The 12,970-nt window shown below is 49.5% G+C and overlaps 1 protein-coding gene and 1 long non-coding RNA gene across 6 annotated transcripts in view; one reads left to right on the top strand and one right to left on the bottom strand.

Moving 5' to 3' along the window:
• Positions 1 to 3,669, bottom strand: part of LOC142047841 (uncharacterized) — a 319,231-nt gene extending 315,562 nt beyond the window's left edge. Inside the window, exon 1 of the long non-coding RNA XR_012657106.1 lies at positions 2,370 to 3,669. This is a non-coding gene — a long non-coding RNA (uncharacterized LOC142047841). The remainder of the gene's footprint in view (positions 1 to 2,369) is intronic.
• IP6K1 (inositol hexakisphosphate kinase 1) overlaps positions 1 to 12,970 on the top strand; it is a 90,750-nt gene that overhangs the window by 62,519 nt on the left and 15,261 nt on the right. For 4 of the 5 annotated variants that reach the window (XM_032765775.2, XM_032765777.2, XM_032765779.2 and 1 more), the window contains one exon: positions 11,375 to 11,718. In XM_032765775.2, the coding sequence (XP_032621666.1) occupies positions 11,496 to 11,718 (223 nt within the window). In that variant the 5' untranslated portion in view covers positions 11,375 to 11,495. Of the gene's footprint in view, positions 1 to 5,931; positions 6,012 to 11,374; positions 11,719 to 12,970 lie in introns of all 5 variants that reach the window. The other variant, XM_032765778.2, reaches the window with a different exon arrangement.

The raw sequence follows: 12,970 nt of genomic DNA, 5'->3' as shown, positions 1-12,970 counted from the left end.
ATGGCAGCTGCCCTTTGTGACCTGAGCCCAGGAGGGGGTTGGTGCCAGGTGACACCTTCTGCCTGGGAAACTGGACTAAGGCTGGAGGAGAAGTCGGGGTGTGGCTGGGTGAGGCAGCAGGAAGGGGTTTTCAGTTTGGAGCTTGCTGGGGAGATGGCGGGAGGGGTCCTGTTTTCTTTATCTACAAGCTCTGTTTTAGACCCTGTTCCTGTCGTCTAATAAACCTTCTGTTTTATTGGCTGGCAGAGAGTCACAGTGAATTGCAGGAAGTGAGGGGTGCAGGGCCCTGACTCCCCCACACTCTGTAACACACTGTCTGGACACAGTGGGTTATGTCGGATTCTGTCTGATCTTCAAGAGTACCCATAACCTTAGTATAGTATCTGCAGTCTGTGTGTACTGGAGAAACTGTAATTGGTACTTTTGCTGTTCTCACTCTTCATGTGCTATGTGTTTCTTGGTCCCTCTCATACTCTGATTCAAAAGCACCACAAATGCCATTCAAGGCTACCGTTTGGCAATGCTGACTAATGCTAGTAGCTGCAACACAGAGGAAAAGGAAAGAAAACTTCTCTTCCTCAAACACAGGAAAATCCATCCTGTCATTAAACCAGGTTTCTTTGGGGAAAGATGAAAAGGCTAATGTGTGTATGGCTAAGGGTGGAAGGTGGGCTGTAGGTCACTTCCATGTGCACAGTCTTTGAGCAGAGTCTCCTTGCTGAGATTGAGTTAATGTCTACTTGTCAATATGAGCACAGCCAGCATTCTACCAGTGACATTGTCCCACAGTCATCTTGAGTAATGCAGTCCTTCCCAGATGGGCTATCTTGATTCCTTGCAGCATGTCATGATTGTTTAAAAAAATTCTGTCCTAACCCTCCCTGAGTAGCTTGGATCTGGGAGCTGTGCTAAACAAAAGTAAGTCTGTGTATATTTTAAGTAGTTTAAAAATAACCTGTGTCCAATGGAGATTTTTTTTTTTTTTTTAAATGTGAAGAGAAGCCAAACATGGGAAGCTTCCCGGAGTGACCTCCCCAGATCTTATCTCCCCTGAGCTGTCTAGCTTGTGTGCACAGCACATTCTCACCTCTGTTTAAGACCTGAGGCTGATACTAGAAGACCTGGACTCTGTTAGGAAGCTTAGAGGAAAATCTGCTGGGCCCATGTTGGCAAACAAGTGGGGCAACCTCTATTCATGTACATATCTGATCAGATTCCGCTGCTTGCTTTGTGGAAACTGGCAGGCCTAAGCACTAGGGTGTTCTTAGCAGGATTCTTGCATTTCTTTCAAACAGAACTGTGGTTTTGCTGCCCTCTCCTTCTCCCAGTTTACACCCCTTCATGTAGGTGGATCTTAAAGGCTAGAGTCAAGAATGAGTTTGTTCAGTGCAGTAGGAAAGTGACTTTGCCTCTACTTAATTTGGATTATCCTGATCCTCCCTTGGAAAGATTTGTATATGTAACAGCAAAGAAATAAGTGCCCTTAGAAACCTTTACACCCATCTTACTTAAAAACAAGTGTTGGACCATGAGACCTGAAGTTGATAAATAATCTAGCTCAGACATATTGGCAGACAGGAGCCTAATCTTAAAAACAGGAGAGGCAACTTGCTCCCAGTCCATCTCTTTTTATTGGAAAACTTTTAATTCTGAGCTAGAGGAATGGTTAGTTTAATGGGAAACCATGTATGTGATCCTTAATCCCTTTGTAAATGACAATTGTATAATCTTTGGCCGTTTTCCATAAGTCCGGTTCAATAGACATGTTTTCCCAACAGACATGTTTTAAAAAAATAAATTGGAATTTTTATTTAAATCAGATATTTTTATTTAAATTAAATATAGAGTGTGACGGGTTGGGTCACAGAAAACACTTGAGACTGCCACTTGATGTGCTGAGACTACCTCTGAGTCCGTTTTCCCTGCCAGCTTGGGACTTCAGTACCTTGTCTTGTTGAGCCAGACATGCTAGCCTGCTGCAGACACAGACCCAGGACTGAACCACATCACACAAAAGCTGCTGACTTGACTGAAAACAGCTTAAGAAGTGCTCCTGTCTCTAGTACCCAGACACCCAGCGGGATCCAAACCCCAAATAAATCCATTTTACTCTGTATAAAGCTCATAAATTGTCTACCCTCTATAACATTGATAGAGAGAGATGTACAGCTGTTTGATCCCCCAGGAATTACTTACTTACTCTGGGTTAAGTTATAAGTGGGATTTAAGTGGTTCCAGACAGAACAAAGTAAGTTACCAAGCAAAACAAAACAAAACTCGCATGTCTAAGCCTACCACATTAAGAAATGGATTACAGATGAAATCTCACCCCTAGAGATGTTCCAATAAGTTTCTTTCACAGACTGGACTCCTTCCTAGTCTGGGTCCAGCAATCACTCACACCCCGGTAGTTACTGTCCTTTGTTCCAGATTCTTTCAGGTATCTCTTTGGGAGGGAGAGGCCATCTCTTAAGCCAGCTGAAGACAAAATGGAGAGGCTTCCAGGGCCTTTTTGTATTCTCCCTCTTGTGGGTGGAAACCCTTTCGTTCTTCTATGCTAAGTTACAGCAACAAGATGGAGTTTGTAGCCACCAGGCGAGTCACGTGTACATGAATGATTCAGCTTTTTGCAGGCCAACGCCATTGTTTGTGTTAGTTTGAACGTTTCCAGGAAGGTTTAGATGTGCATTGGTGTCTCCCAAAGTCCATTGTCGGTTAAATGTTTCTCAATTGGGCACTTACTGAGAATAGACCTTTCGCAAGAAGCTGACCAAATGCGATACACTGTGCAACCAGCTGCGGGTCCTTTGGGAAGGGTTTGCAATGCCTCATAGGGCAGGCACAGTGTCACATGATGTAGGTTTCCCAATCCCATTGTTCCATGGGCGTCCTACTACATTTCCAGCTGCTCTTCAACTGAAGTGTGGTGGGGGAGAGTGTGTGACAGGAAGTGTGTGTGCATGCATATGGAGCAGAGGAGAGAGAGAGTGTGTTTTGGGGGAAAGAGAGTGTATCAGCATTGTCTTGTAAGTTCAGACAGTGGCAGGAAGCAACTAGTCCTGAGGTGGGGGGAGGGGATCACTCTCACACACACACTCACTCACTCTCTCTCTCTCCCCCCCCCTACCCCCACATTAATGGTTTGCATTGTGTCCCGGAGCAGATCAGCACAGCGTACAGTGGCTGTCAGAAAAGGTGCTTTGAAAGGGGAGGGGCGTATGTCTCCAAGGCAGCCAAGTTCAAAACGAGCACAGCGGTCACTTGAGGCATTATGGGACATCTCCAGGGGCCAATTACACCGCAGAGAGCGATCAAGTCACTGGCAGTAGAGCGAGGGAGCCTCTGTGCAAATAGCCTTATGACTCTCCTTGGGGTGGCTTTTTTGCAGTGCTGCAACTCAGGAGTTTCTGCGCACAAAGTGGCTTGGCAGTGTATACACGTCCGCAGTTTGAGCACAAAAAGCTGCTTTACTGCACGGAAACTTGCAGGTGTAAACAAGCCCTGAGATGTGGTGTTCTGAAGCCTGCAATGTTGTCTCTCCTTTTGTATAATTTCTTACTAATTGAGAAGGACAAACTTCCCTATGCTGCTGCTCTGTGTGCACTGTATCCCCAGACTAGCTTCTAGGCCACTAGAAATTGATTGGGTGCTTCAGGGCTGGCTCTAGGTTTTTTGCCGCTCCAAGGAAAAAAATTTTTGGCGGCTCTCCACCACCACCCCCGCCACCCCAGCACTGGGCTCCCCACCCCCAAACATGGGATCCGCTACCAGCACACGGTAGCCAAGCCCTGGCCCAGCCATGACTCCGTCCCCATGCGGGTGGAGCTCCTGGGCAGCACAGAGCGGGAGTACTTCCAGGTGGCGGTGCAGCTGCAGGGCGGCACGGAGAACACTGCCCCCTTCCTGGGCTTTGTGGCGCTGCTGGTAGCCGAGATGGATAAGTCTGTGCTCACTGCCCTCACCCCCGACATGCTGGTGGCCGAGGACCTGGAGAGCCCCCTGGACCTGCTGCTCTTCAGCCTCACCGTGCCGTGGCCCAGCCCTGGCGGGCGGGAAGGTGAGGATCTCCGGCTGCAGGGCTACCTGCTCAGCACTGATGAGCCCAGCGGGCCACTCACCACCTCACACACTCGGGGAGCCCCTCTCGCCACCACCGCAGCCCAGGCTGCCCCAAGGACATGCTTGGAGGGCTGGTGCCTAGTGCCGGCCCTGGGATGCTGTCATAAACAGATGGTTACGGGTTAATGTCTCTTTTTCCTGTAAAGGGTTAACTAGCAGTAAATCTGGAACACCTGACCAGAGGACCAGTCAGGAGACAAGATACTTTCAAATCTCGGTGGAGAGAAACCTTTGTTTGTGCTTTCTGGGTTTTTTCTTTGTTCTCTCTGGGTTCTGAGAGGGACCAGACATGTAAGCAGATATCTCCAAGTTTCTGAAACAGCCTCTTCTGTTCAATTTAGTAAGTACCAGTTAGAAAGGCGGTTTAGTCTTTTAATTGTTTTCTTATTTTGCAAATGTGTATTTTGCTGGAAGGATTGTATCTCTGTTTGTTGCAACTTGTAATTGTGCTGGGGGGAGGATTCTCTCTAGTGTCTATAAGCTGAAAGACCCTGTAACATTTTCCATCTTGATTTTACAGAGACAATTTTTACTTTTTTCTTTTATTAAAAGTTTTCCTTTTTAAGAACCTGATTGTTTTTTATTCTTATGTGAGACGACCCAAGGGGAAGGAATCTGCACTCACCAGGGAATTGGTGGGAGAAAGGAGAGAAGAGGGGGAGGAAAAACCTGATTTCTCTCTGAGTTAGTATCACTGTCTGTCTCTCTCTCTCTCAGCGGAGAATCTGGGAGGGGGAGTGAAGAAGGGGGGGTAGATTTCCTTTCTGTTTTAAGATTCAAGGAGTTGAATCACAGCGATCTCCTAGTGTAACCCAGGGAAGGGAGGATCTGGGAGGAAGCGAAGAGGGGAATGGTTAATTTCCCTTTGTTTTGAGACCCAAGGGGCTTTGGGTCTTGGGGTCCCCAGGGAAGGGTTTGGGGGCCAGAAAGTGCCCCAAAACACTATATTTTTGGGTGGTGGCAACTCTACCATTTCTAAGCTAGTAATTAAGCTTAGGGGGGTTCATGCAGGTACCCCATCTTTTGGACGCTAAGGTTCAGAGTGGGGGTTCATACCTTGACAGATGCTTACTAGCTGACAAGGCTATCAGGAAGGTTTGCTGACTAGATCTGAGCTCTCTCTCTCTCCCCTTCCTTGAGAAAACCCCATCTCTTGATGCTTTAGGAGTAAGTCACAAAGCACTGGAAAATCCACTGTAGGAATAATCCAGACAGATCTTTGGGGGAGCTGATTGATCTGTCTGCCTAGGTACTTGTGACCTCCATCTTGGTAGTGTTAGAGTTCCTCATGAACATTAATTATTGTACTCTCATAACCTACCAGTGAAGTAGGGAAGTATCATTGTCCTGTTTTACAGAAGGGAAACTGAGGCACCACGCAATTGAGTGACTTGGCCCCAGGCTTCACAGGAAATCAGTGGCAGAACTGAAAATCAAATGCGGAGGAGTCCTGAACGCCAGTGGGTACTGTAACCATTCTGGTTAATTGCTAGGATTTTAGAATTAAAGGTATGGTGAACTAAGTTGGTGCCCATTAATTGCATTCATTGCTTTGGAAACTCCTGCTCTACTGGTTAACAAGTAGCATAAACACAGGTGGCAGGGATTTTTGCCCAGGATGGAACTGAAGATGAGGTTCACTCCACCATAAGGATATTACAAACTTATAAGAGTGCTGTGGTCATTGTTGTGGCCTGGGGGCTGTGGAGAGCTGGCTGGTCATATGGTTCTGGCAGCAGCTGCTTGTTTCCAGATGTTAACTTCCATGAAATGAAAGTATAAATTTATTCCTTTCCTAATATTAATTTCCAGGGAAGCCATTGCTGCTGAAGTGGTGCGGGGTGTGTTTGATCGATAGGGGGAATGGAGGAGGTCTGCCTGCTGGCAAAAAGGTGGGTGAGGTGTCCACAGCGCACACACTCTTCAAATGTTGCCATCCTCTGAGCAAGTCCAGGAACTCCTGCTCACTGTGTTGCGCTTTCTTCTAAGCTGTTGTGCTTGCTGATGGAGTGGATTGAATTAGAACAGCGGTTCTCAAACTCTGAGTCAGAACCCCAAAGTGGGTCATGAACCTGTTTAATGGGGTCGCCAGGGCTCGTATTAGACTTGCTGGGGTCTGGAACTGAAACTTGAGCCCCACGACCCAGGGCCAAAGCAGGAGGACTTCAGCCCTGTGTGGTGGGGATCAGGTTACAGGCCGCCTACTTGGGGCTTTGCCCCCAGCTCCTGGGAGCAGTGGGGCTTGGGCCTTGACTTTGGGCCCTCCACCTAGGAGGACTCAGGCATTGGTCCCCGCTCCAGGGGTTCTGTAGTAATTTTTGTTGTCAGAAGGGGGTCATGGTACAATGAAGTTTGAGAAGCCCTGGATTAGAAGAACAGAGCAGTTATATCCCTATCCTAGAGATACTTTGGATCCTTTCAAATATGTGCAGCAACAGAGACATCTTGTGGCCAGTTGAGGAAGAACCTCATATCTGTTCCCCATGCAGGACCCAGGAGATGGATCCCAGATTCTGAGGTCAGGGTGTCCATCCTGTGGCCCTCAATGTGACTGTGCAGGGCTGCACCCTATGATGTTTACAGTGAAGGGTTTGGATCAGCTTCCAGTCACTGTGGTGGGCACTGCCTCCCTCTGCAGCACAAGTTACAACCCCTGCCTCGAGCAACTTTGCTCTGAACCAGAATACTGTGAGCAGCTGTTGTCCTTTCCCCTGCTGTAGCTGTTTAGTAGCTTTCCTGCTGGCTTCCTGCTACATTACAGGAGCATTGTATGGTTGTTCATTGTTACCTCCCTGCTGGGCTGTGGGAACCTCAGCAAGTGGGAGAGGAGTTTAACTAACTGCGCCTAAGACTGGGGAGCCTCCCGCACGCAGTCGCCCAGACAGCCAAAGAGAGGGGGAAAATCAGCCATCCATTACAAGCTTCCTGATTCTCTGCCCTGGCCCAGGCTCATGTGCTCGCTGTCTGTGGTCCCAAGAGATCACTTGCCAGTTCAGGATAACTGGAGGTCACCAGATACAGCCCCTCCCACTCTCAATATGCCTTTGTGCTGTCCCCACACAATGCTACACTGGGGCAGAGGGTAGGAAAGCATAAGAGCTGAATACTCTGGCTCTGCACCCACTGGAGACTCCCTCCACCAGGCGGCTTCTGCTCTCTTTGCACGACCCAAGGGGCATTGAGCGAATAGACTGGGCCAAAGGATCTGCTTCAAAGTATCAGTGTTGATTCTTGGCCTCCTTGACATAAGTTAAAATCTCATGCCCACCTCGGGCACCTGATATATCTCTGACCCATTTGGAAACAGGGACATGACATTACACTCTTCAGGTCATGGAGCAGGGCTTGGCAGCCTTTCCCCATTACTCACAAATAAGGAGAGGAGATTTGGTATGTTAAATTTTGTGGGAAAACCATATCACCACACCCATGTGTCTAAAACTTGGGTCAGGCATCTCAGAATTATGAGGCTAGCTTAAAATTCAGGATTTTACAGATATGCTGGGGGCTTTGTGTGCATCTGAGCCCCTCAGCTATCCTTGGCATACTTGTAAACCTTTTCTCCTCCAGCTGAGATTCCTCTGGAATCACATGAACCCCAGAGCTGGGTCACTAAAACTTCAAATTGTGTGATAGTCCTGACCAGATTGCGAGAGCCAGCAGTGCTTGAGGAAATCACGTCTGTTATTGAAAAGGTTGATTATGTCCTGGCTGGCCCTTCTTCAGGGAACATCTTTCCCTCTTCACACACCTGTGCTGTAGGAAAGCAATCTGGAGGCTATGGTGCTCCATCCAGTCTCCTGAGGAAGAACTGCAGTTTGTGTCTTGATTTACAAGAAACCCACATCAGAACTGTGACAGAACCGAAGTCCTACCTTGGAGGGGCGATGAAACCGTTTGTATAGTGGGGGTGCTGAAAGCTGTTAAGCCCTGTATATGATGATAGCCAGGCATTTGGGTGCTATTATGTCAAGTCAGATGCTGCTGCCACACCTTAGTTCCAGCACCCCTTGCTTGGTCTGGTACAGAGGTGCTGACAGGACCTCACACTGAAGAATGCTGGGAATATAAACTCTCCAGGCACCACTGAGACTTTATGAAGAGGCCCCCAAATGACTCCTGCCTCGTTCTGCTCTAATTTGTGGCTGACCTGTGCACAGCACCATCTTGCCCCTCTGCCGATCTCCTCCTTGTGAAAAGGCAGGGGATGGAAACATTTAAAAATTCTACTTCCCTTTCCTATGTGGGTCAAACTCCTGACCACTTCCAAGAAACACCACAGAGGCTGTCTGCACTCCACAGTGATTGACACTTGGGTCTGAGCACCCTGCTTAGCCTCGTTCAGGTTGGAGCATCCCTACAGCAAAGACCTACCCACTCTACTGTGCCCTCACTGTGTCTGTGCTTATCTAAGTGTCTCCGGAGGCATATCCCATAGTTCTTTGTACTGAGACACTCTAGGATTCTTTCCGAGTCAGTTGTGTCATTTGCAGGAGAACTTGTCTGCCCTTTGGGGGAAGTTGTGGGAAAAGTATCGGAGGGCTATCTGCATGTGAATGAGGTGGGTGGGTGGTTGGTTGTTTGTTTTTTTTGCCTGCATCCTCACCACAAAGGGGATGGTTCCAGCCTGAGTTGAATTGGAGCCCAGGTTCTAACCTGGCCCACTAGCTGGGCAAGCTAGCCCGGGTATAAAGCACCTCCAAACCCAGCTCCAAGGGTCTTGTGCAGAGATAGAGGGGGGGTTGGGCTAAGACCTGGGAAAGAGTCCAACTTAACTGTGCAGTGAAGACAGTGTGTGGCAGGCAGGCCAGCCAATTTGCCCCGTCAACATCTCTTCATGAGATTTCCTTAGTTCTGCAGTACCCATGGGCATGCTAGACCCTTCACAAATTAAAGCAGCAGGTCTCTGCTGCAAAAAGCTTCTGATCTCAGAGATTCCAAGGCTAGAAGTGACCACTGTGATCATCTAGTGCAGGGGTGGACAAACTTTTTGGCCTGAGGGCCACATTGAGGAATAGAAATTGTATGGCGGGCCATGAATGCTCACAAAATTGGGGTTGGGGTGCGGGAGGGGGTGAGGGCTCTGGTTGGGGGTGTGGGCTCTGGGGTGGGGCTGGAGATGAGGAGTTTGGGGTGTAGGAGGGTGCTCTGGGCTGAGACTGAGGGGGATCAGAGCTGGAGCAGGGGTGTGGGAAGGGATTCAGGTTCTGCCTGGGGGTGTGGGCTCTGGGGTGGGACTGGAGATGAGAGGCTTGGGGTGCAGGAGCGTGCTCTGTCCTGGGATCAAGGGGTTTGGAGAGTGGATGGGGATCAGGGCTGGGGCAGAGGGTTGGGGCGTGGGGAGAGGCTCAGAGGTGCAGGCTCCAAGCACTGCTTATCTTAAATGGCTCCCAGAAGCAGTGGCATGTCACTTCTCCGCTCCTAGGCATGGAGCAGCCCCCCCACCCACCCTTGTATTGGGACCGCGGTGTGGCCCCTGACCTGGCACCCCAGCTGAAGCGCTGGAGCAGGGCCAAGCCACATAGTGTGGCTCCCAACCAGGCTTCCCAGTGGGAGCTCGTGGACCAGCTTAAAACAGCTTGCGGGCCATGGTTTGCCCACCCCTGATGTAGTGTGACCCCTTGTAGAGCACAGGTCAGAGAGCTGGCCCATAATAATTCCCACAGCAGAGCTTTTAGAAAAACAGCCCATCCTGAATGGTAAATTGTCGGGGATTGTTCCAGTGGTTAATTACTCTCACAATTATAAATTTACACCTTATTTCTGGTCTGAATTTGTCTAGCTTCAACTTCCGGCCAATGGAGCATGTGTCAGCAAGGTCCACATGGACACTAGGCGCACTCAGATTAAATGTTCATGAACCAAGCCGCTAAGGTGGGATTTGAAGGAGGATAGGCTTTACTGGGGAGATGCTGCCATGCATAAGGGGCAGCATGAGAGTGCACAGGAGGCATGTAAGGGGAAGACTGATAGCTGGGCAGTAGAGGTTGGGAATGCTGGCAAGGGGGAGGTTAATGTTGCTGTCAGTTACTAGATCACTGAGGTATGGCAACGCTAAGTTAGGAAGGGCCATGGGCTTGTCTCTACCGTCCATTTTGTTGTGAGCAGAGCGTTTGGGGGACTTAAACTGAGGTGGTCAGAGTGACAATCCAGCAAGGCAACCTGAGCAGCTGCATTCAGAATGGACCCGAGGCAAGCAAGGTGTGGTGTTTGGGGGCCAGTGAGGAGGGGCTGCAGTGGCTATGGTGTGACACGTCGAGGGCTGGAGTGAGAGTTTGTGTTGGTGAAGAGGAAAGGCCAGTTTCAGAGATGCTGCTTTTTCTTACGCAGCAGGGTTTGGACATGGCCTGAATTTGTGGGTCAAGAGGGAAGGCCGAATCAGAGAAGTTACAGGCCTGAGTGACTGTGAGGATGATGGTGTCCATGGGAACAGAGAAAGCTGAGAGGCTGGGGAGTAGGACACACAAACAGCTCAGCATTGGCCACCTGGTCAGGTGAGGCAGGGTGAATGGGAGGGGCTGGGCTTGAAGCTGAAGCCAAGGTTAGTGGAGCTGGAGGAGCCAGTGGAGAGAGTGGATGAGGAGTGATGTAGGCAGGGACTGGGGCAGGAGGATAGGGCCAGAGGCTGTGTTTTGGATGGCGGTATGTTCCATCGGGAGGGCAGGGGCAGGAGGCAGTCCTCACTGGAGACTAATTAGGATGGTGGCAGTTTATCAAAGATAAAGTTAGGTCCTAGAAATGTGGTGGCAGAAATAGCAGGATTTGGATTGTTGTAGGACTCTTCAGTGTGTTTGTGCTGCTCCTAGTGCTAGATACAGTGGGGCGGGGGGAGCGGGTTGGTGAGGGGTGTGTGTCTCTTTTATAACATATGCTGCAATTGTGACATCACTTTATTAATGGCAAGATCCATTAGCACATGGAAATAACTTCCTAGGTGGAATCAAAATACTAGATTTCTTCCAGCCATCACTTGACAAATGTCTGTGGGGAAAGTCCTGCTAGCCCTAAAGAGTTGGAGCGCCTGCCAGACGTGGAGGTGGGGTGGGGAGCTGGACATTTGGATCCAAACACCAATAGTGGCAAGAGTGTGCATCCCTGTCCATGCGGGCAGGGCTACAGGTATGGTTGACAGATCCCCTTAGAGTCCAAGTTTTCTAGTAAGGAAGTAGTGTGGTAAAATTACGAGGAAGACAGGCCAGACAGTGAAGTGAGTGAGAACAGCTCTTTTCTCATAGGATTTTCCATTGTTTTTCAGATTGGAACAAGACTAATTCCTGGGATTTCTCAGCCGTGGCTGTCTGCCCCTCGTGAAGCTGCCCCCTCCCAGCCCATGTGGCTCTCCCCATGCCCCGAGCGTGCAACTGGTGCCGAACGCAATGTGTGTTTGTCAAACCATGGAAGTGGGCAAGTATGGCAAAAATGCCAGTCGAGCCGGAGAGCGAGGGGTCCTGTTGGAGCCTTTCATTCACCAGGTGGGCGGCCACAGCAGCATGATGCGCTACGATGACCACACTGTTTGCAAGCCCCTCATTTCCCGAGAACAGCGCTTCTACGAGTCTTTGCCCCCGGAAATGAAGGAGTTCACGCCTGAGTACAAAGGTGAGCCCTAGTGCTGCTGCACAATGTAGCTTCCCACTCTGTGGGGCTCCTGCAGCTGGAGGCAGGTTCTGTTTGTCATTTCCTTTGCTACTGCTGCTCTCCAGTGATTTGATGTGAACTGTGTGGTGGGTAGAGGTGTTCTCAGAGTGTGTGTACAGGGCTACACATGTAGCTGATGATCAGGGGATGATTTCAGTGCCATGCCTCAGTCTGACGAGTTCTGAATTAGCTCCTGACTGAGCCATGTTCAGCATATGTGGATCAGCTGGGAAAGTCCTGTTTTGAACCCTGCCTGGGTTGTCTCAGAAGGCTCGTCCTCCCACTCTTCACATTAAACAAGAAAGTTGTTAAATGGAGGCAATGGGTGCCTCTTTATGCAGCTGCGTGCTGAGTGTGCTGGGTTCTGGCTTTCACTGGGGAGAAATGAATATGGAGCTATCAGCAGGTTGAAGACCCTGCTTCCAAGTGACTGACAAAAGCAGAAATGAAAGTGTTGCTTCCTCTGAGTTTCCCCTAAGCTCCCCGCACTTCTCAACATTGCTCGCCACGGCACTCAGCATCGCTCCCCGTGGCACGCAGCATTGAGTGCCAATAAAACAGTGAAGTGGTTGCCTTTGCTTTGTGGGCTTGACTGTATCAGCTCTTTTCAATACTCTGGTTCTTATGGGGTGCATCTATGGGAACAGACGTTGTTTGGAAAATGATATAAGCAAACTGCCAAGGCAAATGTTCTGAAGCTGATGCTAAAAATGTGCATTCCTGGTTTTCCTGACCCACTTGCTGCTTGTGGATATTCAGGGGAATGGGGGCATTCGGTGGCAGCAAAGCCTGTTGAGCTGTTACCCCCTCAGGCATGCGCCTGACCTGCTTTGCAGGTACCCTGCCTTCCTGGAGACATGAATCAACTCTGTCTTGGGTGGGCTGAGCTGTGTCTATGCCAGAGTAAGGCAGTTAGATCGCTCCCTTGAGGAAGGCCAAGAGGAAATGGTCCTTTCTCAGCTCCTCAGCATTACCACTCTAACATGCAGTCTGGATGGTGAGAACTAGGTCTGATTTACAGATTCACCATGCACTCCAGGTTCAGAGTATGCTGGTGTGTGATTCATGATTGTCGAGGTATCTTTCCTATTTTGAACTTTAGCGTCCAGAAAGTGGGGACCTGCATGTACCCTTCTAAGCTTAATTCCTAGCTTAGATCTGATAGCGCTGCCACCAACCAGAAATTCCAGTGTCTGGTACACTCCCTGTCCCC

Source organism: Chelonoidis abingdonii, chromosome 16 (assembly GCF_003597395.2).
Source record: "Chelonoidis abingdonii isolate Lonesome George chromosome 16, CheloAbing_2.0, whole genome shotgun sequence".
Taxonomy (NCBI): domain Eukaryota; kingdom Metazoa; phylum Chordata; order Testudines; family Testudinidae; genus Chelonoidis; species Chelonoidis abingdonii.
This window is presented reverse-complemented; position numbering and strand designations above follow the sequence as displayed.